General features: G+C 59.1%; 1 protein-coding gene across 5 annotated transcripts in view; it reads right to left on the bottom strand.

Annotated features, from left to right (window-relative positions):
• ACSF3 (acyl-CoA synthetase family member 3) overlaps positions 1-23,243 on the bottom strand; it is a 36,524-nt gene that overhangs the window by 4,508 nt on the left and 8,773 nt on the right. Inside the window, exons 4-10 of one of the 5 annotated variants that reach the window (XR_012062924.1) lie at positions 17,645-17,799; positions 16,144-16,289; positions 10,931-11,041; positions 10,454-10,566; positions 5,817-5,943; positions 1,753-1,835; positions 1,346-1,457 (exon numbers count right to left, since the gene is read on the bottom strand). Coding sequence is in view for 4 of the 5 variants with exons in the window: in XM_072946816.1 (XP_072802917.1) it covers positions 3,582-4,132; positions 5,817-5,943; positions 10,454-10,566; positions 10,931-11,041; positions 16,144-16,289; positions 17,645-17,799 (1,203 nt within the window). In the remaining variant the exon portion in view is untranslated. The other 4 variants (XM_072946818.1, XM_072946819.1, XM_072946816.1 and 1 more) reach the window with 4 other exon arrangements.

Raw genomic sequence — 23,243 nt, 5'->3', positions numbered from 1 at the left:
AAACAAGGGCTTCACTGAGAGACCCTCCCCGTTTCCCACACTCGGGACACAGCCGCCCTTGCAAAGGGAGACCCCGCCCCTCCCTCCACGAGCTGGGCGGCCTCGGGGTCACTGCCCAGGGCCTCCTGTGTGAGGGCACAAGGCCGGGGCACAGCCACGTGGAGACTGCTGACTGGCCGCCGGCCCAGGACCTTCTCCCCAGAGCCCCACGACCCCACACCCAGCGCTGGCCCAGCCTGGTCTTTCGGGCCCACAGCCGCCACGAAGAGCCCACGCAGAGCCCACGCTGGGTGGACCATGGAGCGGAGGAGCAGGCGTGCAGGCACCACAAGAGGGGTGGGAGGGTTAACGGGCCTGCTTGCGCACAGGACTGAGCGTTCCGCCTTTTATCAAAGCAGCGTCTGATCACAGCGGCCAAGCCGACTGGAACCTTCCCGCCTCTGTGCAGCCGCAAAATTCTGACTGTGATTCTACGAATTCAGGGGAATTGCATTGCCTAGCTGTCTGCCCTGGTAAACAAGGGCTCCTGCCATTCTCAAATTATGCTGTAGAAGCCCAAAATGTGTTCACACCGAGGGGAGGAGGAGCTGGCGGGGGAGAGGGGCAGGGAGGGGGACCTCCTGGGTCTAAAGTAAAGAATCTAGGACATTACAGTGTCTTTCTGAGCCAGAGGGACAGAGCCCCGCGCTTCCCTCAGACCCGCCTCCTGGCCCGCCTGGCCCTTGACAAGGACAGGGCTCCAGGCTCCCCCGGGACTGGCCACCAGCACCGTGGGCTGTGGCAGGGCCAGGGCAGTTCTCAGGGAAGTGTCAGGGTGAGGTGAAGACAAGCCACCAAAAGCATGGTGAGGATGGGGGTGTGGTGCGGGACGGCAAAGGAGGGCTCTGGCCGGGGGCCCGGGTGGACAGCACCTGAAGGCCGTGGTTCTGGCCCAGAGATGGATGAGCATGGAGGCTCCCCACCTCGATCACCCGGTGCCCTGGGGCACACGGGGCCGCCCTGATCTCAGCTCCAGGAATGCGGATCTTCCCTGAAGAGGTTCCTCCCGCACCCAGGAGAGGAAGCACTCGCTGACCGAGGGACCCCGTCCATGGAGAAGTGGCCGTGGAACTCAAAGCCCTGCGGCCGGGGGGTCGGGGGCCCTGTTTCCCTCCGAGTCTCTGTGGCCCGCCGGCGACGGGCCTGATTCCTGTGTCTGTCGCTGCTGTGACCACACAGCTCCCTGGGCCCTTCGTGAGTGAGCGTGTGGTGTGTGTCGGGGAGAGCTCCTTGTGTAAGAACCACGTCACCCGCCCCTCAGGCCCCCACCCCCGAGACCCCGCCAGCCCACCTGCCGGGCCCTTACCTGGCCCACTCTTTGAGCTCTCTGTGGGACAGCGAGTGCCCCTCCCGAAGGGTCACCACTGCAGTGACCCGCTGGCCCCACGTCACATCTGGAACTCCGATCACAGCCACGTCTGGAGGAACAAGGAAGGGGCTCCTGAGAAGCAGTCGAGGCGACCAGTGCAGGTGCAGCAAGGCCGGGAATGTGGGGGAGATGCCCGGGACCCGTGGCCCCTGGGAGAGCCCGCCCAGTGGCCAGAAATGGGGTGCAGCGTCCCTGAGGAGTCCAGGACGGCCCCCTCCACCAGTCCCGCCCCGGACACCCAGTCAACCTGGACTCGTCCATGAGGAGGCCCCAGTTCCCAGACGCCACACACCCGCGATGCTGGGATGGCCCAGCAGGAGCCGCTCCACCTCCAGGGCGCTGACCTTGTAGCCGCCGGTCTTGATGATGTCCACGGACGTGCGGCCACGGATCCAGTAGCTGCCGTCCTTGAACACGGCCGTGTCACCTGGGGAGAGGCTCTGTCAGGAGGCGCCTGGCCCTGGCTGTGGCTCTGAGCCGGTCAGGTGTGCACACGTGAGCCCTGGGCGTCGAGGGCGTCAGGGCCGCTCTGCAACAAGGCGGCAGGCCACAGCAGCGGCTAGGACCTCTGAGAGGCCAACCCAGGAGCCTTGTGGCTGGGTCCCCACGCGGGCGGCAGCATCCCAGGGGAACAGCCGGTGCCCCTCCTGCCCTTTCTCAGGACAGTGGAGTAGGAGACATGAGAGAACTGGGGCCTCTCGCTATCCCTCCCTGGCCTGGCCACGGCAGAGCCCTGGTGGGATGCGGTGTCGCTGTGGCCCCTCTCCTGATGGGGCTCCATGTCACATGCAGTGTCTCGCAGGGAGTCTGACCAAAGGAAGGGATCCTTGTGTCCAGGCTCAGGGCGATGCCTTGGCACCTCCCTTCCCTGGCTGAGCGTGGGAGTGTGCACACACGCATGAGCCCCATGTGCATGGACATGGGAGCGTGTGTGTGAGGGCTGCGTGGCGCTTCACCGCCTGCTCTTAACACACCCCTCGCTTCACGCGAGTTAGCAGCTGGAATAAATCACAAACGTTTTGTGATGCATCACGATGCCCAGCGCAGGAGGTGCCGCCCATCACCTTGCACTCCTGCGACCCGCCGCGCGCGGGGCCCCAGTCTGTTAAACAAGACGGATGGCTGCGCCTGCTCACGGTGCAGCGGGAGGCCGGCCCGAGCTCAGGGCTGCAGGTGTGGCGAGCCATCCTGCCCCGCAGGAAGCGGAGGAAGGGGAGGAGCGGGAAGCTGTTGTGGTCCCTAGACAGCCTGACTGGGCAGGAGGCTGGCCGGTGGGAAAGGACATGGCGTGGAGGGTCAGGTGGGACATGGGGTCTGGATGCGGTCTGTCCTCAGTTCCACGAGGCCCACAGTGGCCCCCCTCCCATCTCTGCTGTGCTGCCCTGGCTCCGGCCACACTGGACGGCTGTTTGGCCTCCTGACAATTTCCCGACCATCGACCACGGGCCCCTTAAATGCACCAGACCAGGTGTCTTGGCCGCCCATCGCCCAGGCGAGGCTGCACTGGCCCTCAGGTCCCTCCAAGGGCCTCCCGACCTTGCTCCCACTGGCTGCTACCTGCTAGGGACCTTGGTTCCATCTTCTCATTCTGTAAATATTGCAAGCCTCCACCACAGGCTGTCTCCTTTGGACGGGCTCTGGGCCCTCCTAACACACAGACCTGCCTGTTGGTGCAAAGTGCCCGCCTCGCAGCACTGAGCGCCTGCTACTTGACAGTTTTCGCCAATTTGGTGAAAAGCAGGCTTTGTCCCTGCATCTGTCTCTTTCTTGACCAGGAAGTGACACACCTTCCGTATTTCCATGGCAGACTGACCTCCTGCGATCGGCTGTGGCTGTGGCCAGCTTTCCTCCTGGGGGGTTGACGGGCTCACGGTCAACGCCACTGCGTGCACACCAGCCAGCTCCTCGGGACCCCGCGCCCTGCAGCCTGGCCTCGGGGACACCCTCCACGTGCGCGCCAGGCCCTCGGTGCCTCCCGCTGCTCTGCTGCACTTTTTTTTTTTACCTTAAATAGCCTTTCATGTTTTTTTCTGGTAATATTACGTGCTTGTTGTGGGAGAAAAAGAGGAAACTCAGCACCGAGACGCCCCCGTTACTGTGCTGGTGGGTTTTCTATCGGTGCTTTTCAACGCCTTCTACCAACGCCCTCGTTTGTCATTAGGTAGGAATGGTTTTACACCACGTCGCTTTTAACATTCAACCATGTGATGAGATCTTCAGAGTGAGTCAGAGATGCTGGTTCTGTTTCCTCGGGTCCAGTTCCCAGCTGCTTTAAAGCACCAAGAAGGCAACAGAAGCTGCATCCGTGTCCCCGCATCCATCCCGTGTCCTCAGCACTGACTGCAGGGTCAGTGTTCAGCCCTGAGGAGCCGGGTCCTGACATCGCTCCCGGCCCCAGGCAGGCTCGGGGGCCCGTGTGTGTGTTGAACAGACTCTCTCCAGGCCTGGGCCCAGTGGTGCTCAGGGGAACGTGGTCTGTGTCGCTGTCAGGGGCCTTTCTGGAGGGAGAGCTCTGACTCCCTCCCTGAGCAGCAGCCGAGACACCTGGGCCTAGCAGTGAGCCCCCTGCTGTTGGGCCCCAGGCTTCTTGTGGGCAGGAGGGTGGTCGTGGCCAGAGCAGGAGGGGCGGCCTCTCTCCTCCCGTCCACACGCGGGAGGCCACTGAGGAGAAGCTGGCTGGACGCGGCCCTCCTGGGGCTAGAACCTGAGCAGCAGGAGGGCTGGCTAGGGAAGGGTTAAGTTGAATTCATCCTGATTTCTATTTAATACCCTGCTGCCCCCCCCCCAACCACCCCCCAGCCTGCGCCAGAGCAGAGCTGGCACCTGCGTGCTGGCTGCAGGCTCCATAGTTTCACAGCCTGTATCGCTAATGGCCTGTGACAAAGGCGCTGGCTTCCCGGCCTCATCCCCAAGAGCCAATTAAACACATATACTCCCTTCCTGTTTGCTGCACATTACAATGAAATTAAACTGAATTTCAAAATCATTTTCTCATAAACACATTTCTTTACAATAATTAATGCATGCTACTCCTTCAGCTGAACCGTTCAGCAGGCCCGGGGCTGACCGCCCCACGCCTCACGCCGGCTCAGGGCTCAGGGAGCCCCGCCAGTGGCAGAACCACAGGCCTGTGCTGCCGGTGCTTTTAAAGAAAAAACTATCCGCAGTTTTTATCTGAATGTAAAAAGAAAAGAAGATGCCACAAAGCAAGTCAGATTTCCAAATCAGGGCAGCCAGAGGCAACAGGAGGGACCATGAGAAGCACAAGTCGCCCAGAAGCAGCATTTCTCACATACGCGCCGGGAGGGTAGTGATGGAGGCTGGCTTGTAAGAATTCGGTGTCTACAAAGGGAAGCCAGATACGCTGCCACGGACGGGGGCCTGGGCTCCCGGGCACGGCCTCTTCTCTGGGGGAGGGCAGAAGGGGGCCCCAAAGCACCGAGACTGTGGGGGTCTCTGCCCCTCAGTGACCTCAGGCCCACGACGGCAGCAGATTGGAGGCCCGCACCTCCCGGAGTTCCTGGGAGTGTCCGTGTGAGCAGCTCCTGCCATGGGGTCTGTGGGGGCCTCAGGGAAAGGGCGCCCCCCTCAGGTGTGCAGGGCATCCCTCATGGCTGCCCCACCTGCACCCCACCTTTCCCCTCAGCTCTGCCACCCACAGAAGAACCTGCGTGAAGGTGCGTTTCTATTAAAAGGCTGGCACGTGATGACGTGTGAACAGTCTTTCCTTCTGGAAAATACTGCTCTGAGACTCTTAGGAAATCGTGCATGTTCGGCACTGGGTGACAAGGACAGGACAAAGTGCCCAGAACTGCACCTCGTAGGTGTCGGGAGCTGCTGCTCCGGTGTGTCCTGGACGAGCACACCCCAGCGTCCGTGCAGCCGTGAACACGAGCGGGGCCAGCAGCCGCTGTTCTGTCCACACCCAGACCAGGCTGCAGGGACCTGCGGGCTCTGGGCGCAGGGCCGGGGAGAGGGCCCTGACGTGGAGGACCGCCGCCTGCCCATGCACCACCCAGGCTCCGCCACACTCCCTGCTCTGGCAGACAGCATGCAAACAGCAGACGCCCAAACCAAGCCGAAAGTAAACCACCTTCTGTCAAAACGGCTTTAACCTGAGCAGGGGAGGGGTTACCAAGCAGGCGAGGTGGGGGTGGGAGGGAGGAGGGTCTCGGATGCAGAGTGCAGAGGTCACTCAGTGGTGGGGTCCTGACCCGCAAGGGGCAGCGGGACCACCAGGTGCAGGGCCGTGGGCTCAGGAGCTTCCTTCCGGGGGGGGGTGCTGTGGGGGTGCAGTCCCCCCCCCCCCGCCTCAGCCCTCGACGGGGCTTCAGGGCATCCTGGTCCAGTGGTTCCTGGTGGCCGAGTCCAGCCCTGTCCCCTACCCCTCTGGGCCCCTCCCTCCTACCTGTTTTGAACCAGCCGCCTGAGGTGAAGGCGTTTTTCGTCTCTTCGGGTTTATCCCAGTACCCATGGAACACGGAGGGCCCCCTGACGAGGAGCTCCCCCTCCACCTCCTCGAAGCCGGGGGTCACCTGTGGTGCAGGCAGGAAATGAGCGTCAGAGGCCAGTCCCTCTCAGGGCTGGGCCGCCCAGCCTTCCAGGCGCCCCACCCCTCGGGGGAGCACACGCTGCTGGAGGCTCTTGTGGGGACGACAACAGGAACGCCAGGAAAGCGCAGGGACCTCGGTGGATGTCACGCGTCAGCACCTGCTGCGCTTGCCCGGCCCCTAGGGGTCCACAGGGTCCTGGCAGGCGGGGACACTCGGTGTTCCCTCTGTGGCCACAGCTGGGGCAGGGAGGAGGCCGGGTCTTACAAGAACCTGAGTCAGGGCCTCTGTGACGCCAGGAAGGGGCCAGCGAGGCGGCCACCAGACACCAGGGCCTCACGCCCATCGTTGTTCTGAGCTAGCAAGGACACCGTGAACCAGGGACCCAGGAGCTCTCCCGTTCTGCTTCGCTCCCCTTGGAGTGAACTTCTCTGGGGGAAGACTCGCCCCCTTTCAGGAGGAGTCAGAGGCCCTTTGAAATGGGCTGTGAAACCGTCTGAGTTGCTCGTCTGAGGCCTGGAAAGAGCTGAATTTCCCCAGGGCGAGGAGAACCACCCGCAGCAGCTCTGCTTGGTTCGCAGAGCAGCCCGGGTCCCACAGAGGGAGCGTTCCCCAGGGCTGGGCTGCACCTCCGGGCCCAGGGGCTCCTGCAGGCAGCCTGCTTGGAGGAGGCGACTGTTTTTTCAACTGAATCACAGACTATTTGAATTTCACCAGTTTCCCCACCATTGTCCTTCATCTGCCCCATGGTCAGCCTGGCCGCGTGGGGGCACACCTGCAGGGCAAAGGCTGGAAAACCAAGTTGACGTGGGAACCGGCCCCAAGGATGGCAGTTCGGGACTCGCAGACTCAAACCAAGTGGATAAGAGTAAAACAAAAACGGTAAAAAACCCAAAAACAACACTCTCAACTGGATGTGAAGACGACTCTGAGTGTCCCAGCACAACATCAAAACGTCCAGGACGCAACACGAAATTACTCAGCACATGAAAAGCCAAGAAAACAACGGCTCTTGTGGGAAAGGCCCCCGAGCACGACGCCGGCGGACGCTTGGGGCGCGAGCGCCTAGAGACGTCACAGTCCGCGCGGTCGCTGTGCCTGACACGCAGGGGCGGCGCCGGAGGAGGGTGGGAGTCAAGTCGCAAGAGAGAAAGAAAAGGCACGAAGCAGAACCAGGTGGAAACGTCAGAACTGAGAGACACGGCAGCCGGAGCAAGGGAGACCTGCCGACGGGCTCAGTGCGAAGCGGAGAGCACAGAGAGCCTGAGGACTGGAGGGTGGGCCCACAGGCACCATCCAGTCTGAACGGAGAAGCGCACGGGGAGGAGCAGCGTCGCGGAGCCCAGGTCAGCGCCGCCGGGGCTCACGCGCCCGCTCCGGACTCCCAGCGGAGGAGAAGCAGGGGGCAGGAAGACGCTTGACAGAGTCTGGCCTGACACTCTCCAAGTCTGGTGAAACACAGACATAAGCTGCAGGAAGCTCAGTGGACCCCAAACAGGACAAGCCCGACACACCCCAAACCAATCACCGAAAACGGGAAGTCACGAAGAACACCCTTGAGAGCAGCCAGACGAGGGTGGGAACGGAGGAAGCAGGCGGCTGCTGACTTCTCGCAGAAACAGCGGAGGCCGGAGACAAGCGCGGTGACATCTCGTAAGGGCTGAAGTAAGTGTCAGCCCAGAATTCCAAATCCAGCGAAAACAACCTTCAGGAATGAAGGGGAAGTAAGAACGTTCTCAGGGGATGAAAAACTAGCAGAATCCGCTGTCAGCAGGTCTGATCTAAAAGAGCACGACAGAATGTTCTTCAGCCAGGAGGGCAACAACACCAGAGCCGACCAGGAAGGCAGGAGTGAAGGGGGGGCAGCGGGACTGGGGCTGCCAGGGGAACGAAATGCACCCCCCACGGTAACGGAGCCAGCCACGCACGAAGGTGTGGCAGCCACCACGTAAAGGGCGGGGGCGGAGCGACCCATGCGGCGACAAGACTCCCTGCTCAACCAGGCTGCAGTCAGGGCCTGAGCCTTCTCCTGGCCCATCGGTGCACTTCCTATAAAACCCAGTTTCAGCAAGAACTCTGCTAAGCCCCCACCGTGACATCTGATCACCCTCATATCTGACTGTGTTCCTCGCCGCCCCCACCCCAGCATCTCCCAGGTGATGTCTGATCACCCCGGCCAGCCTTCAGCAAAGATCCTGTTAGGCCAGTTTAGCCAGAACCCCCCACCCCTGATGTCTCCTCTTAGTAACTGCCCATCTACTGACCCCACGCGCCCCTTGGCTGTGCATCCCCACTTGCGGGCACCGTGCTGGGAGCTGAGCCCCGTCGCTCCCCCTCCTGCAGACCCACTGCAGTGGCCGCCACACGCATCGTGACAGTCCTGAGTGACGTTGGCCTCACCGTCTTTAACGTGTGATGAATCATTTTTTCTTTGACGGTGGTAGGAGTTCTATGTTGTTCTGGAAGTGTCACGATGTTGAATCCAAGTAGGTTTTGAAAAGTGAAGTATGTATGTTATAGTTCCTAGAACTACTACTAAAGACTAACAAAGACTGACATTCAAAAACAACAGATAAATTTAAATAGAATACTAAGAAAATGGCCCCAAAGGGAAGCCAAGCGATGAGAAACTGCGGGACCAGACAGCAAGCAAGCAGCGCACGCGAGGCTTAAATTCAAATGTGTCAAAAACCACATGAAATGCATGCGGTCTACACAGGCCAATTAGAAGACAGACTGGATTAAAAACCATGCGTGGTCCAACCATACGCTGTCTGTAGGAGACGCACGTCAAATACAGTGACACAGCAGGTCAGAAACAAAAGGCTGGAGCAATGTACACCGTGCAAACATCCATCAGGCAAAGCGAAGCGGCTGCACTAACGTCGAACAAAATGAACTCAGCAGCGGAGCATCACCAGCAGCGTCGCAGGATGACAGCAGTCAGCTCACCAAGACACAGCAATTATAAACGTGCCTTCACCAAGCAACAGGCTTTCAAAGTGTGTGACACAAAAACCTGCGGCAGAAACTGACAGTTCCAGCTGGAGAGTTCAACCCGCTCACTTGGTAACAGAACCAGTCGTCAGGGAACCACAGACGGGGGAGACCTGCGCTCCAGCTACCTTCACCGGACGGACATGCACAGAACCACAGAACACACTCTTCTGTGGTTAAACGTTAAACTAGAAATCAATAGCGGAAAAATTTCCAAATACCTGAAAATAAAGAACACACTTCTGAATAGTCCATGAGTCCAAAAGGCTTAGGGAAAATCAGAAAACATTTTGAATTGAATGAAAATTAAAATACAACATGTCAAACATTTAGGGGCAGAGCTAGAGCAACGTTTAGAGGGACGTTCACGTCACTAAATGCATGTGTTACACGAGAGGGAACGTCTCAAATCAATAACCTAAAGTTTGATGTTAAGAAACTAAAGAAAGTGAAAAATAAGTCAAGAGCAAGCAAAAGAAAAGCAACAAAAATAAAAATGGAAACCAATTAAAGTGAAAAGAGAAAAGCAACAGAGAGTTTTTATATTCAATGAATTCAAAAGTTCTTAAAAAAAGTTCAATAAAATGGACAAACTTTCAGCAAGAATAGCAAAGGAAAAAATAGAAGACAAATGATCAGTATGAGGCGTGGGAAGGATATCGCTCCAGACTATGTGGATGTTAAAAGAATAAGGAAACATTATGGAAAACGATACACATAAACCCTTCAATTCCTCAAAAACACAATCTACTGAAACTCGTCCCAAACGCGCCAGGTGACCTGGATGGTCCTATAGCTATTAAAGACATGGGATTAATAGCTAAAACCTTCCAAAAAGGAAAGCTCGAGGCTCTGATGGCTTTATTGGAAATTCTATAAACTACATGCCACCAATTATATACAGTCTCTTGCAGAAAATAGAGGAAGAGGAAACATTTCTCAACTAATTTCGATGCCAGCCTTACCTAGACACACAATTCAGAAAAGACGTTTAAGAATAGGAAGCTATAGACCAAACTCCCGCATGAACATAGACGCAAAAAGCTCAACAAAGCGTTACCACATCAGCCCCAACCCCACGTGAAGAGCAGGACCGGCCATGACCAACTGCGTGAAGTGAGAAGACACTGATTTCATTCATTCTTAGGGGCAGGTTTTCACATTCAGCATCTTTGAAACTGCGCTGTGTCACCACCAGCGGTGACCTGGAACTGGTGAAGGAGGGGATGGCCACGGGCCACGGACGCTGCCCTTTCGCACCCCCGAGACAGCAGCTGCCAGCCTGCGGGCTATGTGGCCTCAGATGTGGAGCAGAGAGTCAGGGTCTTCTGGGACCAAAGCCAAGTCTTCCAGAGAAGTCCCCTCAAGACCCCCCGACATTCAGCACGCCACCTGGGCCCGCACGGCAGGGACGCCACCTCTGCAACAGGCTTGCGGGCGGCAAGGGCCGTGTGGCGGCCCTGGGACCCCCGTGCAGCCGCGAGAACACCGGGCTCACCCTGGTCTCTGTCTCATTCCCTTCCGCGTGGACGATGTAAGGGCAGCCGTCCTTCTGCAGGTTTTCTGAGACAATGCGCACCTCGACGCCAGGCAGCGGGGTCCCCACGGACCCTGTGAGGGGCGGAGAGACACGAGGGAGACGGTCAGCTGTGTTCTGAAGGAGACGGCGGCACCCCCAAGGTGCTGGGTCAGCCTGACTGCACGCACTCGGGTGGGAGGAGCCCCAGGAGCGGAGAGCAGCACCCACGCAGGACACGCAGAGCTGCAGCCGGCACTCCGGACACTCCAGACAGCCCGCAGGCCCCTCGGGAGGGCTGCCCAGCACCTGGGCAGGGTGCAGGGGCCCTACAGTTGCACAGATGAGCGAGGGACTTGGGGGGGAGCTGTGCAGAGCAGCTCCAAGAAGGACGCGTGCAGAGGGCACGCAGGGAGCCAGGGTCCTCACAGCAGGGGTGGCGCCAGCGCCCTGTCTCGCCTGTTAGGTGTTTGCTCAGCATGTTCACCAGTGTGGTGGGCCAGCAGACAAGCCAACGGGGAGCCTGCAGAGGTGAGGGCAGGTGCTGGCTGCACGGAGTCCCCACGGCCACTGCGATAAACAAAGGACAAAGGGCAGAGATTCCAAGACCAAAGGCCCAGCGTCTGAGCATTCCCGCCAGGGTTCCTAGCCCTCTTTATCACGGGAATCAGTGAGCACCTGTCCCAGGAAGCAGACTCAGTGAAGCCCACGAGCCGCTCAGTGTCCTGGGATCCACACTCGTCTCAATCTGGTACGTGCGTCTTGTGTTGCTGGAATGGGGCTAGCCTGTCCTCCTCAGCCTGTCTTCTGTCTGAGGCCCTGAGGGTCCCCACGGCCACCTCCTCTTTCTTCTCTTTCCTCCTCTTCTCCTCTTTTGCCCAAAGATTTAAAAACTCAAGTGAAATCCACATGAGATATTCACTGCAAAGCAGACGATTCAGTGGCAATCAGCACATTCACAGCCATCACCACCATCTAGTTCCAGAACTTTCCATCAGCCCAGAAGGAAGCCAGTCCCGGTGAGCAGTCACACCCCCACCCAAACAACCATTAGCCCGCCTGGTCTGTGGACCTGGCTCGAGCGCACGGTGAGGGCCCTCCCGTCTCTTTCTGCTAGTCATCCACTAGGGCCCAGAGTCTGCAACAGTGCTGGGACACTCAGGATCAGTCAGCCTGCAAGGGGGGCCTGTCCCTTCACATGAAGACCAGAGACGAGAACCAGCTGTGAACGCGGCAGCGTCCAGGCCCTGCCCCCTGGCTGGGCAAGCCAGGCTCCCCGCTGTGGCTGTGCATGACCCCGGTGTGGCCAAGGCCAGCGCAGACCCCACACTCTGGATGAGAGGCCCGCTGCCCCGGCTCTGTCTTCAGTGAAGAGCTCTCTGCTGCCATCTGCACTGCTCCTCCCTGAACCTCACAGTCCGCTGAGGGCCGGCCGGGGCCGCAGCTTTGACTGCTGGACTGCGGACCAGGACTGGCACCTTGTAGACTCCTCCACGGTTTTCAGGCCACTCCCAGTCGCTCCTGTTTTATGGCCAAACTTCAGCAGGCTGACCTTGGTTGTAGCCCTCAGTGACTACAGCACGTGATCATAATTTTGATGTCAGTGTGTGTGAAAGCCACAGGACAAATGTTCCAGGGAGGAACTGGGTGGATGAAGGGCAGGAGAGAAAGGCCGTGTGAGAGGACATGCAGCAGGCTGCACCAGCTGGCACCCCCACATGCTGGGCCAGCCGTCCCCCGCCCTGCGTTCCGAGTCAGGGGGCGGTTTCTTGCTGCTTGAGCGAGGTGTGCTGTGAAATGACTTACTACCTTCTGAGACTGGCAGGGACGGTCTCCCCAGCAGTCTGCCGGGGAGAGAGCACTCCACAGATACACGTAAGCCATCAGGCAGAGTGATCATCTTATCACGAGGCACTTCATCAACTCAGGACAGGCTCTCAAGCAGGACCACCCACCTCACTCAGGAACAAGAGCTGCTCTTCCCTTTCCTCCCGAGCTCTCGTCCCAGCAGCGGGGCGGTGCCTGCCCAGGCCCGAGCCCTCCTGACAGCGAGGCCTCCCAAAGTGTCAGCCCCGTGAAACCGAGCAGGACCTTCGGGGCCCTCCAGGTTCAACAGCCGCTCTGTGTCCCCCATTTCTTGTTTGTCAAAAAGGCTTTTCGTCTCCTAGGCCTTCCCTGAGTTCCAGAGAGCGGACTCAAGCTGCTGCTGATTAGGGAAGTAAGGGAACACAGAAACAAAGGAGAAGCCGTTACGCCGGACAGTTTGAACAATAAATCAGTGCTAAAACAGAATCCTCGTTTCTCCTCGCGGGATGTACACGGCAGTCTGACCCAGACCTCTGAGCTGTGCTCACCCCGGTGGGCGACGGTGACCACGTGCTGAGACCCCAGGCTGGAACCAGAAGGTTGGCTCCTGACACTCCTGGGAGCATCCCCGACCAACTGAGGCGGGAAGCCCCATAAAAAGACTGGCAGGAGCCCCAGGCAGGACCCCTAGGCAGCGCCACTACTCTCCTGACAGCACACCAGGCTCCGTGGCCCAGTGGCCTCATCTCACTTTCTGCCTCTGAAAAGGTTTACTTCTAGGAAAGGGGGACTTACCCCTGAAATTCTATTGGTTCCCTAAGCTAACTCCTGATTGGTCCATTTATAGTACTTCATTTGCCTGGAGCTCACTCCTGATTGGTTACTTCTCTCCCTCCTGATTGGTCCATTTCTACAAAGCTTGTTCCTAATTAGTCAACTTTTGTTATGCCTTATTTGCATATGATGTTGCAAAGTGTAAACTGGCAGCCTCTAAGAGCCTGTGTAAACCTACACACGGGGTGCAGAGCTTGGAGCGTTAACTCCTCTGGGCCCGCTGGCGTAATAAACCTGAGCTCTCCAACTCTCCGAAAGCTGCTTGGTTTCTCACCCGGATCCAGGTTGCTGTCACAACTGAGCTGAAACACCGAGCTGTAACACATTTTTCTGCAACACAACCTGAAGAAAATCATGCAGTCTTGAGCCTCACCCCACGTGTTGCTTCTAAAAGCCATCTGGGACTTCGGGCCTTGAGCACAAGCACCCTACTCTTTGCTTGGTGCCCTACAAATACACCTGTGCTTTCCGTCCCCACAACATGGTGTGAGGAGCTTGGCTTTGCTGCGTGGTGGGTGTGCAGACCCAAGTTTGGTTCACTAATGCCCACACTCGCCTCCCCAGAAGGAAGCAGGCAGGGGCTTAGGTCCAGGCGCTGGGACCACAGGAAGATAGGCGTGGAGAAGGGGGAATCCGCTGTGGCCTCAGGGCAGGGGCGGTGAGGGGCCACCCCATCCTGTACCTCAGTCCTACAAGACTGCTCGTCCCTCTGGTGTGTCCCTGTTCACCCACAACTTCTGTCCAACCTGCTGCAAACTGGGGACGCACCCTAGGTAACTGTAGTCCCTCCCACCCATGGGGACACACCTTATGTAGATACAGCCCCTCCCACCCACGGGGACACACCTCAGGTAGACGGAGCCCCTCCCAACACGGGGAAAAGCCTTACATAAATGCAGCCCCTCCCACCCTATGTAGGCAGAGCCTCGCCCACACGATGTGGTCGTAGCCCAGCCCACCCATGGGGACATAGCCTACGTAATCGTAGCCCCCCCACCTACGAGGACGCACCGCGCGTAGCCAGAACCCCTCCCACACCCCGGGGACGGCGCCCCCTCCAAGTCCCCCAGGGCGGCACGCTGGCTGCACACACAAGGGCTCTCTTTAAATCAGTCAGCAGCTCCCTGGCCCCACGACTTCAGCTGGCCTGCGGCTCCGCCGTGTCCGGGGCTTGCGGGCCCTGCGGCGGGTCTGGGTTGGAGAGAAGGAAGCCGCTCCTGTCCGGGCCCCACGGAGCCCACGTCTGATCTCAGCCTCCAATTAGAGCATCAGGTCCTGCCGGGTGGCTGATTTAGCCGTGCCCCTCGGGTAACTGACCCGGAGCTGCACTCGGCCGCATGCCCCTCGCGCGGTCAGGGAGCCTGCAGTGAGCCCTGGGGTGGTTGGTGCGACCACAGGAGCAGCGCTGTGCCCGGGGAGGAGCCGCCATGTCCTGAGTGTGATGGGGACACAGGCCGGGCTCCCACACGAGTCCAGGGCCTCCGGCTGGAAGGGCCAGGCACGGGAGTCGGGGGCGCAGAGAAGCCCCTCTGCCTGATCTCTCCAGGGACGGTGCTCAGGGGCTTCTTCAGGGGTTCAAGGTTGAGGGCTCCTTCAGACTGAAGACGCCCCGCACGGATGTGAGAGGCCTACGGGGTGCCTGGTGCCCTGTGCGCAGGAGGCGCGCGCGGCCTCTGTGCTGTCCCGCACCGTCTCTGAGTCTGCAGAGGGGCTGCGGCCATAATTTAAGATTCCAGAATTTCTGCCCATAAGCCTGGGGTTTCAAGAGTGTTTGGGCCCCTCCTTCTGCACAGGGGCTGGCCAGGTCTCCGGCCCCTCCACGCACCCCACCCTCCACCTTTCCACAGACGGTCCAGACCCACCCTTTGCCGCTGCGACCCGTCTTTCCAGGTCTAGCCCTCAGCCTGTTTGCTCTCCTTAAGGCCCAGAAGGTTCTCTGTCCATCTCTTGGCCCTTCTCTTCCTCCGGACTCAGCCCGACAGAGGGTGTCACGGTCTGACCACGCAGACACCCACTGTCTGTGTGGCATCCCGGGCCCTCCTGTGTCAGCAGGGTAAGACCCTCCCTGTACCCGGCTGTTCTGTGGGCAGCCTGCAGCTTCTCAGAAAGTTAAGACTCACCTTCTGACCCAGCAAGTGCACTCCGGGGTGTCTCCCCGTGAGAAATACGGACGTGCTCACACAGACCTGCACACATTTACAACAGCCGGGCTGGGAACTGTCCAAAACTAGACACAGCCTTGTGTCCTCCAGTGGTGGCCCGTCCACACCACGGACACTGCCCGGCACAGGGTGCCTCAAGCGCGTCCTGCTGAGAGAAGCCAGACCCAGAAGGAGGTCCCGGAGGCTTCGTCTCCATGTCCCAGAAGCAGCACAGCTCAGGGAGAGAAGCCAGGTCAATGCTCGCCCGGCCTGGGCCGGGGAGGTGCTGACCACAGAAGCGGAGCTCAGAGACCGTGAAACCGCCTCCACGCCGGGAGAGATGGCAGTGACACAGACCTGACGCGGGAAGGGACGCGTGGGTGGACAGGCAGGAGCACAGGTAGAGACGGTTTCACTTTCGCTTCCGAGACACCACTTCTATTTTGGACCAACTGGCGGGGACTGACCGTGGGGGGTGGACAGGGGCCCGGAACAGAACACGTGTGCGTCTCAGGCCTCGGGCTCCGCCTGCAGGCTCCCATCAGGGATCTGCGGCCTGAGGCCTGCGCATGGGATGTCCTAGAGGAGGCTGCGCAGCAAGACCAAGGGCAGCACCGCCCACAGCAGCAGGGCCGCCCAGGCGCGTGCAGGCGGCCAGGCGCAGGCGGGGTGCCGCCATGGCTCCTGCTGCTGCCAGCCTGCGGTGGCAGTTCTCCCGGGGCGGCCCAGTCTGGGCAACAGCGCCCGTGGGAGGCCCTCTGCCAAGCACGTGGCTTCTCGTGGTTCCTGTTATTCCCACCTACTACCCCACCACCCGTCAGGGCAGCCTCCTCCACGCCTGGGCCACCGAGGGCTCAGCGCAGGGGACACGGCTGGCGGGCCTGTGCGTACCTGGCAGGCGAGCTGTGGCCAGGGGGTTGGACAGGGCCATGCCAATCTCCGTCATCCCGTACCTCTCCAGCAGGGTGTGGCCGGTGGCACACTTCCACTTCTCCAGCACGGGCAGGGGCAGCGCAGCTGACCCCGAGACCATCAACCTGCCGGCACAACCACACGCACCTCAGCCTCTCAGGGTGACAGGGCTTCCTCCACGCCCCGCGTCCCCCCACCAGCACTCTTCTCATGGAATTCATGGCGATTTTAGAATGCAACCAGGTCTTCCCAAGGAACGGGCAGCAGAGCAAGAGAAAGTAGTGGCTTTCAGGGTCTTTGGAGGCAGGCTTCGCAATAATCAGCGCTAGTCACAGGTTTAGAAAAGCAAAGCTGAGATAAGGTGGTGACGGATCACCTGGTTTATGCACGAAATGCCACAGGTCCGAGGAGGAAGAGGGGGACGAAAGGAGGCAGCCTACAGTGAGGGCACGCGCGCTTGGGTCCTCCACTCCCTGCCTGGCGCTGCCGGCTCAGCGGCGACAGTGACAGCCACGTGACATCCGAGAGCTGCGGCCTGCACGTGCGCCAGGTCACACCAGCCGTGTGTGCATCTGCCTCTGGCTGGGGCTGGGGCAGTCACCACGCTGCACTAGCTCCCACGGGGGCACAGTCACAAGGACCCGGTCCCCAGAGCCTGGCCGGCGAGGTCCACGGGCCTCTGTCACCCAGAGGCCACTCTGAAAGCCCTCCCTCCAATCTCACTCTCATCTGGGCAGAAGCTGCTACCGGTCCCACTCACATCCTGGCGGCCAGGCGCTGGACGCCTCCCCCTGCAGCTGCCCAGCCCCCGCCCGCCACCCCGTGAAGGCGGGCTGGGCGGGTGGCCGGCAGCAGCAGCCTCAGGGAAGGGCTCCAGGTCCACCGGAGTCTTCACAGAGGAGGAGCCAAGAGCGGTAATGGGAACCAAAGCACAGCAAGACGCAGAATTCCCTCCGGAGGCGGAGGGCCTCCGTGTGCCCCTCCGAAGGGCAGGGTCAGATGCACGGGCCACAAGCCCCTGGAGGGCCCGGGGCTCACGGCCGCGGTGTCAGGGCCTCCCGGGCACGCGCCGCCTGTCGGGCCGCTGGGGACCGACGTGAGCCTCTTGGTGAGCCGCCCCCAGCCGCGGCGGGGGAAGCGGCGGGTCCGCAGGCTCTGAGAACGCGCAGAGCAAACTGCCGCCCCTGAAGGAGCCGGCACGGCCAGCACGCCTGCTGGGCAGGGTCTGCACCAGGGCAGGCGTGGGCTCAGCAAGGATGTCCTCGCCCTCGTCCGTCAGGCTCTCCCACAAGACGGACGGACGGACAGACGGACTCAGAGACGGAACAGCAACGGGGACACAGCAGCCAGGCGGGGACGTGGACGCCGCGGTTTAGGGAACACTGCTTCCCGGGCCTCAGCAGCGCGGACTCAGTAAAAATACGTCCTGTCTGCGGTCGTTAAGGCTTTCTGGGCAAAAAGGTGGACTGTTTTCACTCACCTAATGTTTTCCTCACAGACCGCGCGCACGAAGTCCCGGACGTGAGGCTGGCTGAAGTGTCTGTCGTGATAATCCATCAGCTTGCTGTATATGGTCGGCACGGCCATGAACACGTTCACCCGTGGACTCTGAGAACTCAGGAACTTTTCCCAAACCTGGAGAGAAAACAGAAAAGCGCACAGCACAACGGGCAGGAATCACCCGCGCACAGATGTGCGTGGGCCCCCGGCTCTGGGAGCAGCGCTCTCAGCAGAGGACCCCCTTTTCTTCAGCATCAGGGTCTGTAAGCGGCTCCCACCCTGGCCAGGGGGGTCCTCACTTTAACAGGTGACTTAGCCCCTGGGCTCCTGTGGAGTCACCTGTGCAGGGACATGCACGTCTGGCCTAGGAGACTGAGGAGGAGGAGGAGAGTCAGGGAGGAGCGGGCACTGGGCCCCGGGACTGGACTCAGACCTGCCATCAGGGACGTGGCCCCTCACGCTTTTCCAGCCGCTGGGATGAGAGTGGACGAGGCGGCAAGTGGCCGCCCGCAGGCAGGCAGGAGCGCAACGCTGATGGAGTGGTGACGGCAGACAGGAGTGGACGGCGGCTCCCATGTGGAAACAGAAAATGTGACCCGTACTTGAGGAAAAAAGTCAACAGAAGCAGACCCTTGGAATCCAGATGTCGGAAATATCAGACACAGAATTTCAGGAAATTATAATAAACTATTGAACAGTTTATTAAAGAGTTCAGAGCGAAAGGTAAACAAAATGAGGGGTGACCGAGGGTCTCACTGGAGAAGGGGAGTGCGTGAGAGATCCACGCACCCGGGGAGCGTGCGGTGTGAGGCTGGGGCGCAGGGTGCATGGGACAGGCCAGACGAGCACCAGGACACAGGTCAGACACGAGCCAACCCGAGCGAAGGACAGACGGAAACGGAAAGGGGAGGAGGGCAGCGATACAACGTGCGGATGAGACGCCACAACCTGACAGTCAGGCCTGTCGTCCTGGACGCGGGAAAGAGGCGTGCTCAGCGGGGGGACGGCCACGTCCACGGGCTGGGGGGTCAGTGGAGGGGGATCAGTGGAGGGGCGGCCACGCCCACGGGCTGGGAGGCCCGGCGCTGCTGGGGAGGCACCTCTCCCGAACCCCAGCCAACGTGCTCTGCAGAAGTTGACAAGCTGACCTGCAGTTTCACGGAACAGCAGTGGACACAGAGAGTTTGAACAAACGTGGAAAGGAGTAGGGTGGGGGGACTCACACTTCCTGGCCCCAAAACTTACTCCAAAACACTGGTGATCGACGCATGTGAAGCTGGTGGAAGATCAGACATGCATATCAACAGAGCAGACGAGTCCAGAAATAAATCAATACATTGATGGCCAACTGATTCTGACAGGAGCCAAGTCACTTCAGTGGGGTGATCCTTTCGACAAACAATGCTGAGATGACTGAACAGCCACCTCCAAAAAGACGCACTTTAGACCCTCACCTCACTGTGTGTGAGACTTGGCAAAGTGGGTCAGAGACCTAAATGCATCAGCTAAGACTATAAAGCTTTTAAGAAAAAACAGACGAAAATCTTCAGGATCTCTGGTTCGGTAAAGGCTTCTTAGATGTACCAAAACCGTAAACTAAAATCTAGAAATTGATAAAATGGATTCCATCGAAACTAAAAACGTGTGCTTCAAAAGATACCATGAATAAAATGAAAAAAAAAAAACAAGCCAAATGCAGAGAAGATATCTGCAAACCATCTGCGCGATAAAGGAGGGATCCAGGCCACAGAGAACCCTTACAATTCAGTAATAAGATAAACAGCCCAAGTTAAAAATGGGCAGGAGACCTCAACAGACAGCTCACTGGGGAAGACACGTGGATGCAAGTAAGACCGTGAAGAATGCTCACCGTCCTTAGTCGTCAGGGAAAGACAAGTTTAAACTGCAATGAGACACCATGTCGTATCCACTACAATGACTGTCGTAACGATTTTAAAAACCAACAAACGGGTGTTGGTGAGGACTTGGAGAAACCGGACCCTCATACGCTGCTGGTGAGAATGTGAGCAACACAGCCACTTTGGAAAACAGTCTGGCAGTTTCTTAAAACATGAACAGTAAACGTACCAGACCAACCTGGCAATTCTGCTCCTACGTATCTGCTCAGGGTATCTGCTCAGGGTGAATGAGAAGTGCCCGCAGCAGCGTTATTCCTAACAGACAAGAACTGGAGCCAATCCAAGTGCCCCACAGATGACAAAGAGGCGAACCCGCGGTGGCCCAGCCCACGGTGAAGCGCTCCTCACCAACCAGGCAGCAGGCCTCTAATGCACACGTTGCAGCATGGGCAACAAACGCTCAGAGACACTCCGCAGAGTGCAGAGGTCAGACACACAGTATGCAACGCCACTTACATGCAACGCCCAGAAAAGGACAGAGGACAGCTGGGGGGGGGCGGGGGCTGGAGGTGGAAGCAGGCATTGAGGTAACAGTTGAACAAACCCAGGAAATTTATAACAGTCACTGAATCGTTTACAATAGGTGAATTACATCTCAATGAAGCTGTGTTTTAAAAAGAACACGCAAAGAAAACGTTTTCAGTCAAACACAGCTGGGAGAACTTGTCAGCAGAGCTGCACCTCAAGGACCATCAAAACACTTCGTCAGGGTCACAGGAAACAACCCACAAGGGAAACACAGGACTGCAGGAGCCAGCGAGGAGCCCAGAAGAGGCGCTCTGTGGGCAGTGTTCAGAGCAGCGGCAGCAGCCGTGGGTCGTGAAGGGGAAGGAGGGCGTGGCAAGGACGGGAGGGAGAGGAGCAGCGAGGCTGCCTCTCATAGAAGACTGACGGCACCGATGCGCCGCTCAGCCAAGGGGCTCGGGAAGAGAGAAGGCCCGCTCCCGACGCCAGACGTTAAAGGAGACCTCACTGCAGACCTGAGAGACACTAAAGGGCCGAGGAGAGAAACTGTAAGCCCCTTTGTGCCAATAGATCTGACAGTTTGGACAAAATGCACAATTATTTTAAAAATAAAAATGTACCAAAACCGACACAAAAACCAAAACAAAATATTGTAAGTCCTCTATCTGCTAAAGAAACTGAGTCCTTGATTAAAACCTTCCCAGAAAGGTTGGCCTAGATGGCTTCAGTCGAGTTCTGCCAAACACTTAAGGAAGGAACACCTCTGGCCTCACATGGACTCCCAGAGAGCGAGAAGCGGTGGGGAGGGGCCACCACAGTCCTTTCAAGAACGAGCCAGACTCCGGCACAGAAGCCTGGCAAGGACGTCACGGGAAGACTACAGACCCGTGGTCCTCGTAAACGCAGGTGCAAAGTCCTGACTCAAGCGTTGGGCAGCCAGACCTGGCGGTGTGTAGAAGGGACAGTACGTCATGCCCAGAAAGCGCACTGGGCGACTGCAAGACGAGGGAAGCGGCGACATTAGCAGCTTCCGTGTGGCCAACCTCACTAGCAGAGTATTTGCTCATCTCAGTGATAAACGGATAAAGAAAACCGTTTGTAACATTCAAACCTCTGTAACTAAACCCTCGGGGAACAAGGGGCAGGAGCGTCCGGGAGCTAACGTGGACACAACATGGCGGCCTGCATCATGTCTATCAGTGAGACAGCAACGCTTTCCCCAAGGCTGCGTCACAGTGTCCTCCGTGACCGCTTCCGAGCTACACTTACCGAAATTTAAAGTCTCTTTATCAAAAGACACTACGCAAAGTGTGAAACGACGGACCAGAGACTGGGGGGTGATTCACGGCGTTATTTCTGACGGAGGCCTTTTATCCAGAATGTACACAGAGCACCTGCTGATGGGTTATAACACGACAAACAGCTTGAGTTAAAAGCGGACAAAGGCTTCAAGAGGCAGTTCACAGAGCATCTTCGGACGACCAGCAAGCACGGAAAAGCGCTTGCGTGACGAGAAGCGCGGGCTTCCCGGGGCGGGGAGGTGTGGGCGCCCTCGCTTGCTCGCTCGCGTGCAGCCGGCGGGGCCGGGGCAGGGACAGGCACCTCGGAGAGGGTTTGGCCGTTTCTCCCAGCGTTAAACACGCGTGACCCTGTGACCCAGCAATTCTAACCCTGGCTGTTTTCCTGGAGGAGTGAAAGCGTGCATCCGCAAACAGACACGTGAGGGTGTTCCCCACCGCTTCACTCGTGAAGCCAAAACCTGCAACAAGCCAGATGCCCGTCAGCAGGAGAGTGAATGGACGGCAGCGTGGGGGCCCTGGTGCTGGAAGGAGCTGGCCACTGACACGTGTGCCGGGGAGGCCTCAAAAGCGTGCTCAGGGGAAGGAGGGAGGCACAGAAGCGTGAGGTGCCGTGACTCTGACGCAGGTTTCAGGAGCAGGTCAGCACAGGTGAGAAGAGGTGGCTGCCTGCAGGGGCGACTGCGAGGTGTCACGACAGGGCTGAGCCGATGGGTCACCCAGTGCGGGGAGGGCGTGGAGCCACTGGGCCCCTCATGTTGCTGTGGGAGGACAGAAGGTGCGGCCGCTCCGGAGCCAAAATTAAACATACACCCGGCCTGGTGGGCGCCCAGAACCAGAATGAGCTTTAGGAGAATGTTTACAGCAGCTTCATTCACAACGTCCCTGACTTGAAATGACCCAGTATGGATGGGGCCTGAGAGGCCCGAGCTCTGCCTGCAGCCCCTTCCACGCGCTGCCTGGAAGTCCCACCTGCCTCAGCACGACGCCCACTGCTCAGACCCCAGGATGAACAGCGTCTGGGGCCACAGGTCCGCCAGGCAGCACGCTTCATGAGGGACCCAGAGTCCTGAGCAGGTGCTGGGCCCGAGGGCAGTGCCCCGGCATCCGAGCGCCCACCGCCCAGCCTCTGCCCTCAGAGTCCGCAGGGGAGCGAGCCCCGGCCCCTATATCCTGCCCTGACTCGGTGCCCGCGGCTGGAAACCTCGTCCGTGAGCGACCAGAGGAAGCCGTCTTTGATGAGGGCTCAGTGGAGGCCGGGCAGCCCAGTTAACAACCAGGCTTCACCCTGCGGGGCGAGGGCGGACAGCCCCACCCGTCTTCCAGCTGTCCTCCCAGCCACTGCCCCGCCAGCCAGCCCTGTAGGGCGCTGGCCGCTGTCACCCCACTGCTCCTTGAGCTCTGCTCAGAGGGCCTGAGGCCATCTGGACACCAAGGAGCCTTCTGGTCACCCACACACTGCTTCACACAGACTCCACAGACGAAGCCCGGAGATGCAGTAATGCTCAAGTGGGGTCTTGCTAACATAAGCTTCTAAATGCACAGAACCCTGAAACTCAGGGCTGCAGGCTTTTATCGGCCGCGCGTCAAACGTGCTTCCCTGCTCAGCTCTGCTGCACTTGCAGGAAGCCCTGCGGTTTGTCTGCCTTCTGCGCGCTTCCCCAGAATCCACTCCCGCTGTCACTGTGCCTCAGCTACACAGGCACGAGCTCCATCGAGCGTTAAACCTGCAGAACGCCTTGGGACAGTGAACACCGAGGCCGACAGGCAGAGCCTCCCAGTGTGTGTCACTGCACGTGGCAAAGGGGCTTTGCAGGTGTGATAAGGGTCCTGAGGTAGGGAGGTTGCCCTGGACATGGGGCCGGATGTGGTCACAGGGTCCTCATGCGAGGGAGGC

Source organism: Vicugna pacos, chromosome 21 (genome assembly GCF_048564905.1).
Source record: "Vicugna pacos chromosome 21, VicPac4, whole genome shotgun sequence".
In the NCBI taxonomy this organism is placed as follows: Eukaryota; Metazoa; Chordata; class Mammalia; order Artiodactyla; family Camelidae; genus Vicugna; species Vicugna pacos.
The sequence above is the reverse complement of the archived record's forward strand: the minus strand, read 5'-3'. Positions and strand labels throughout refer to the sequence as shown.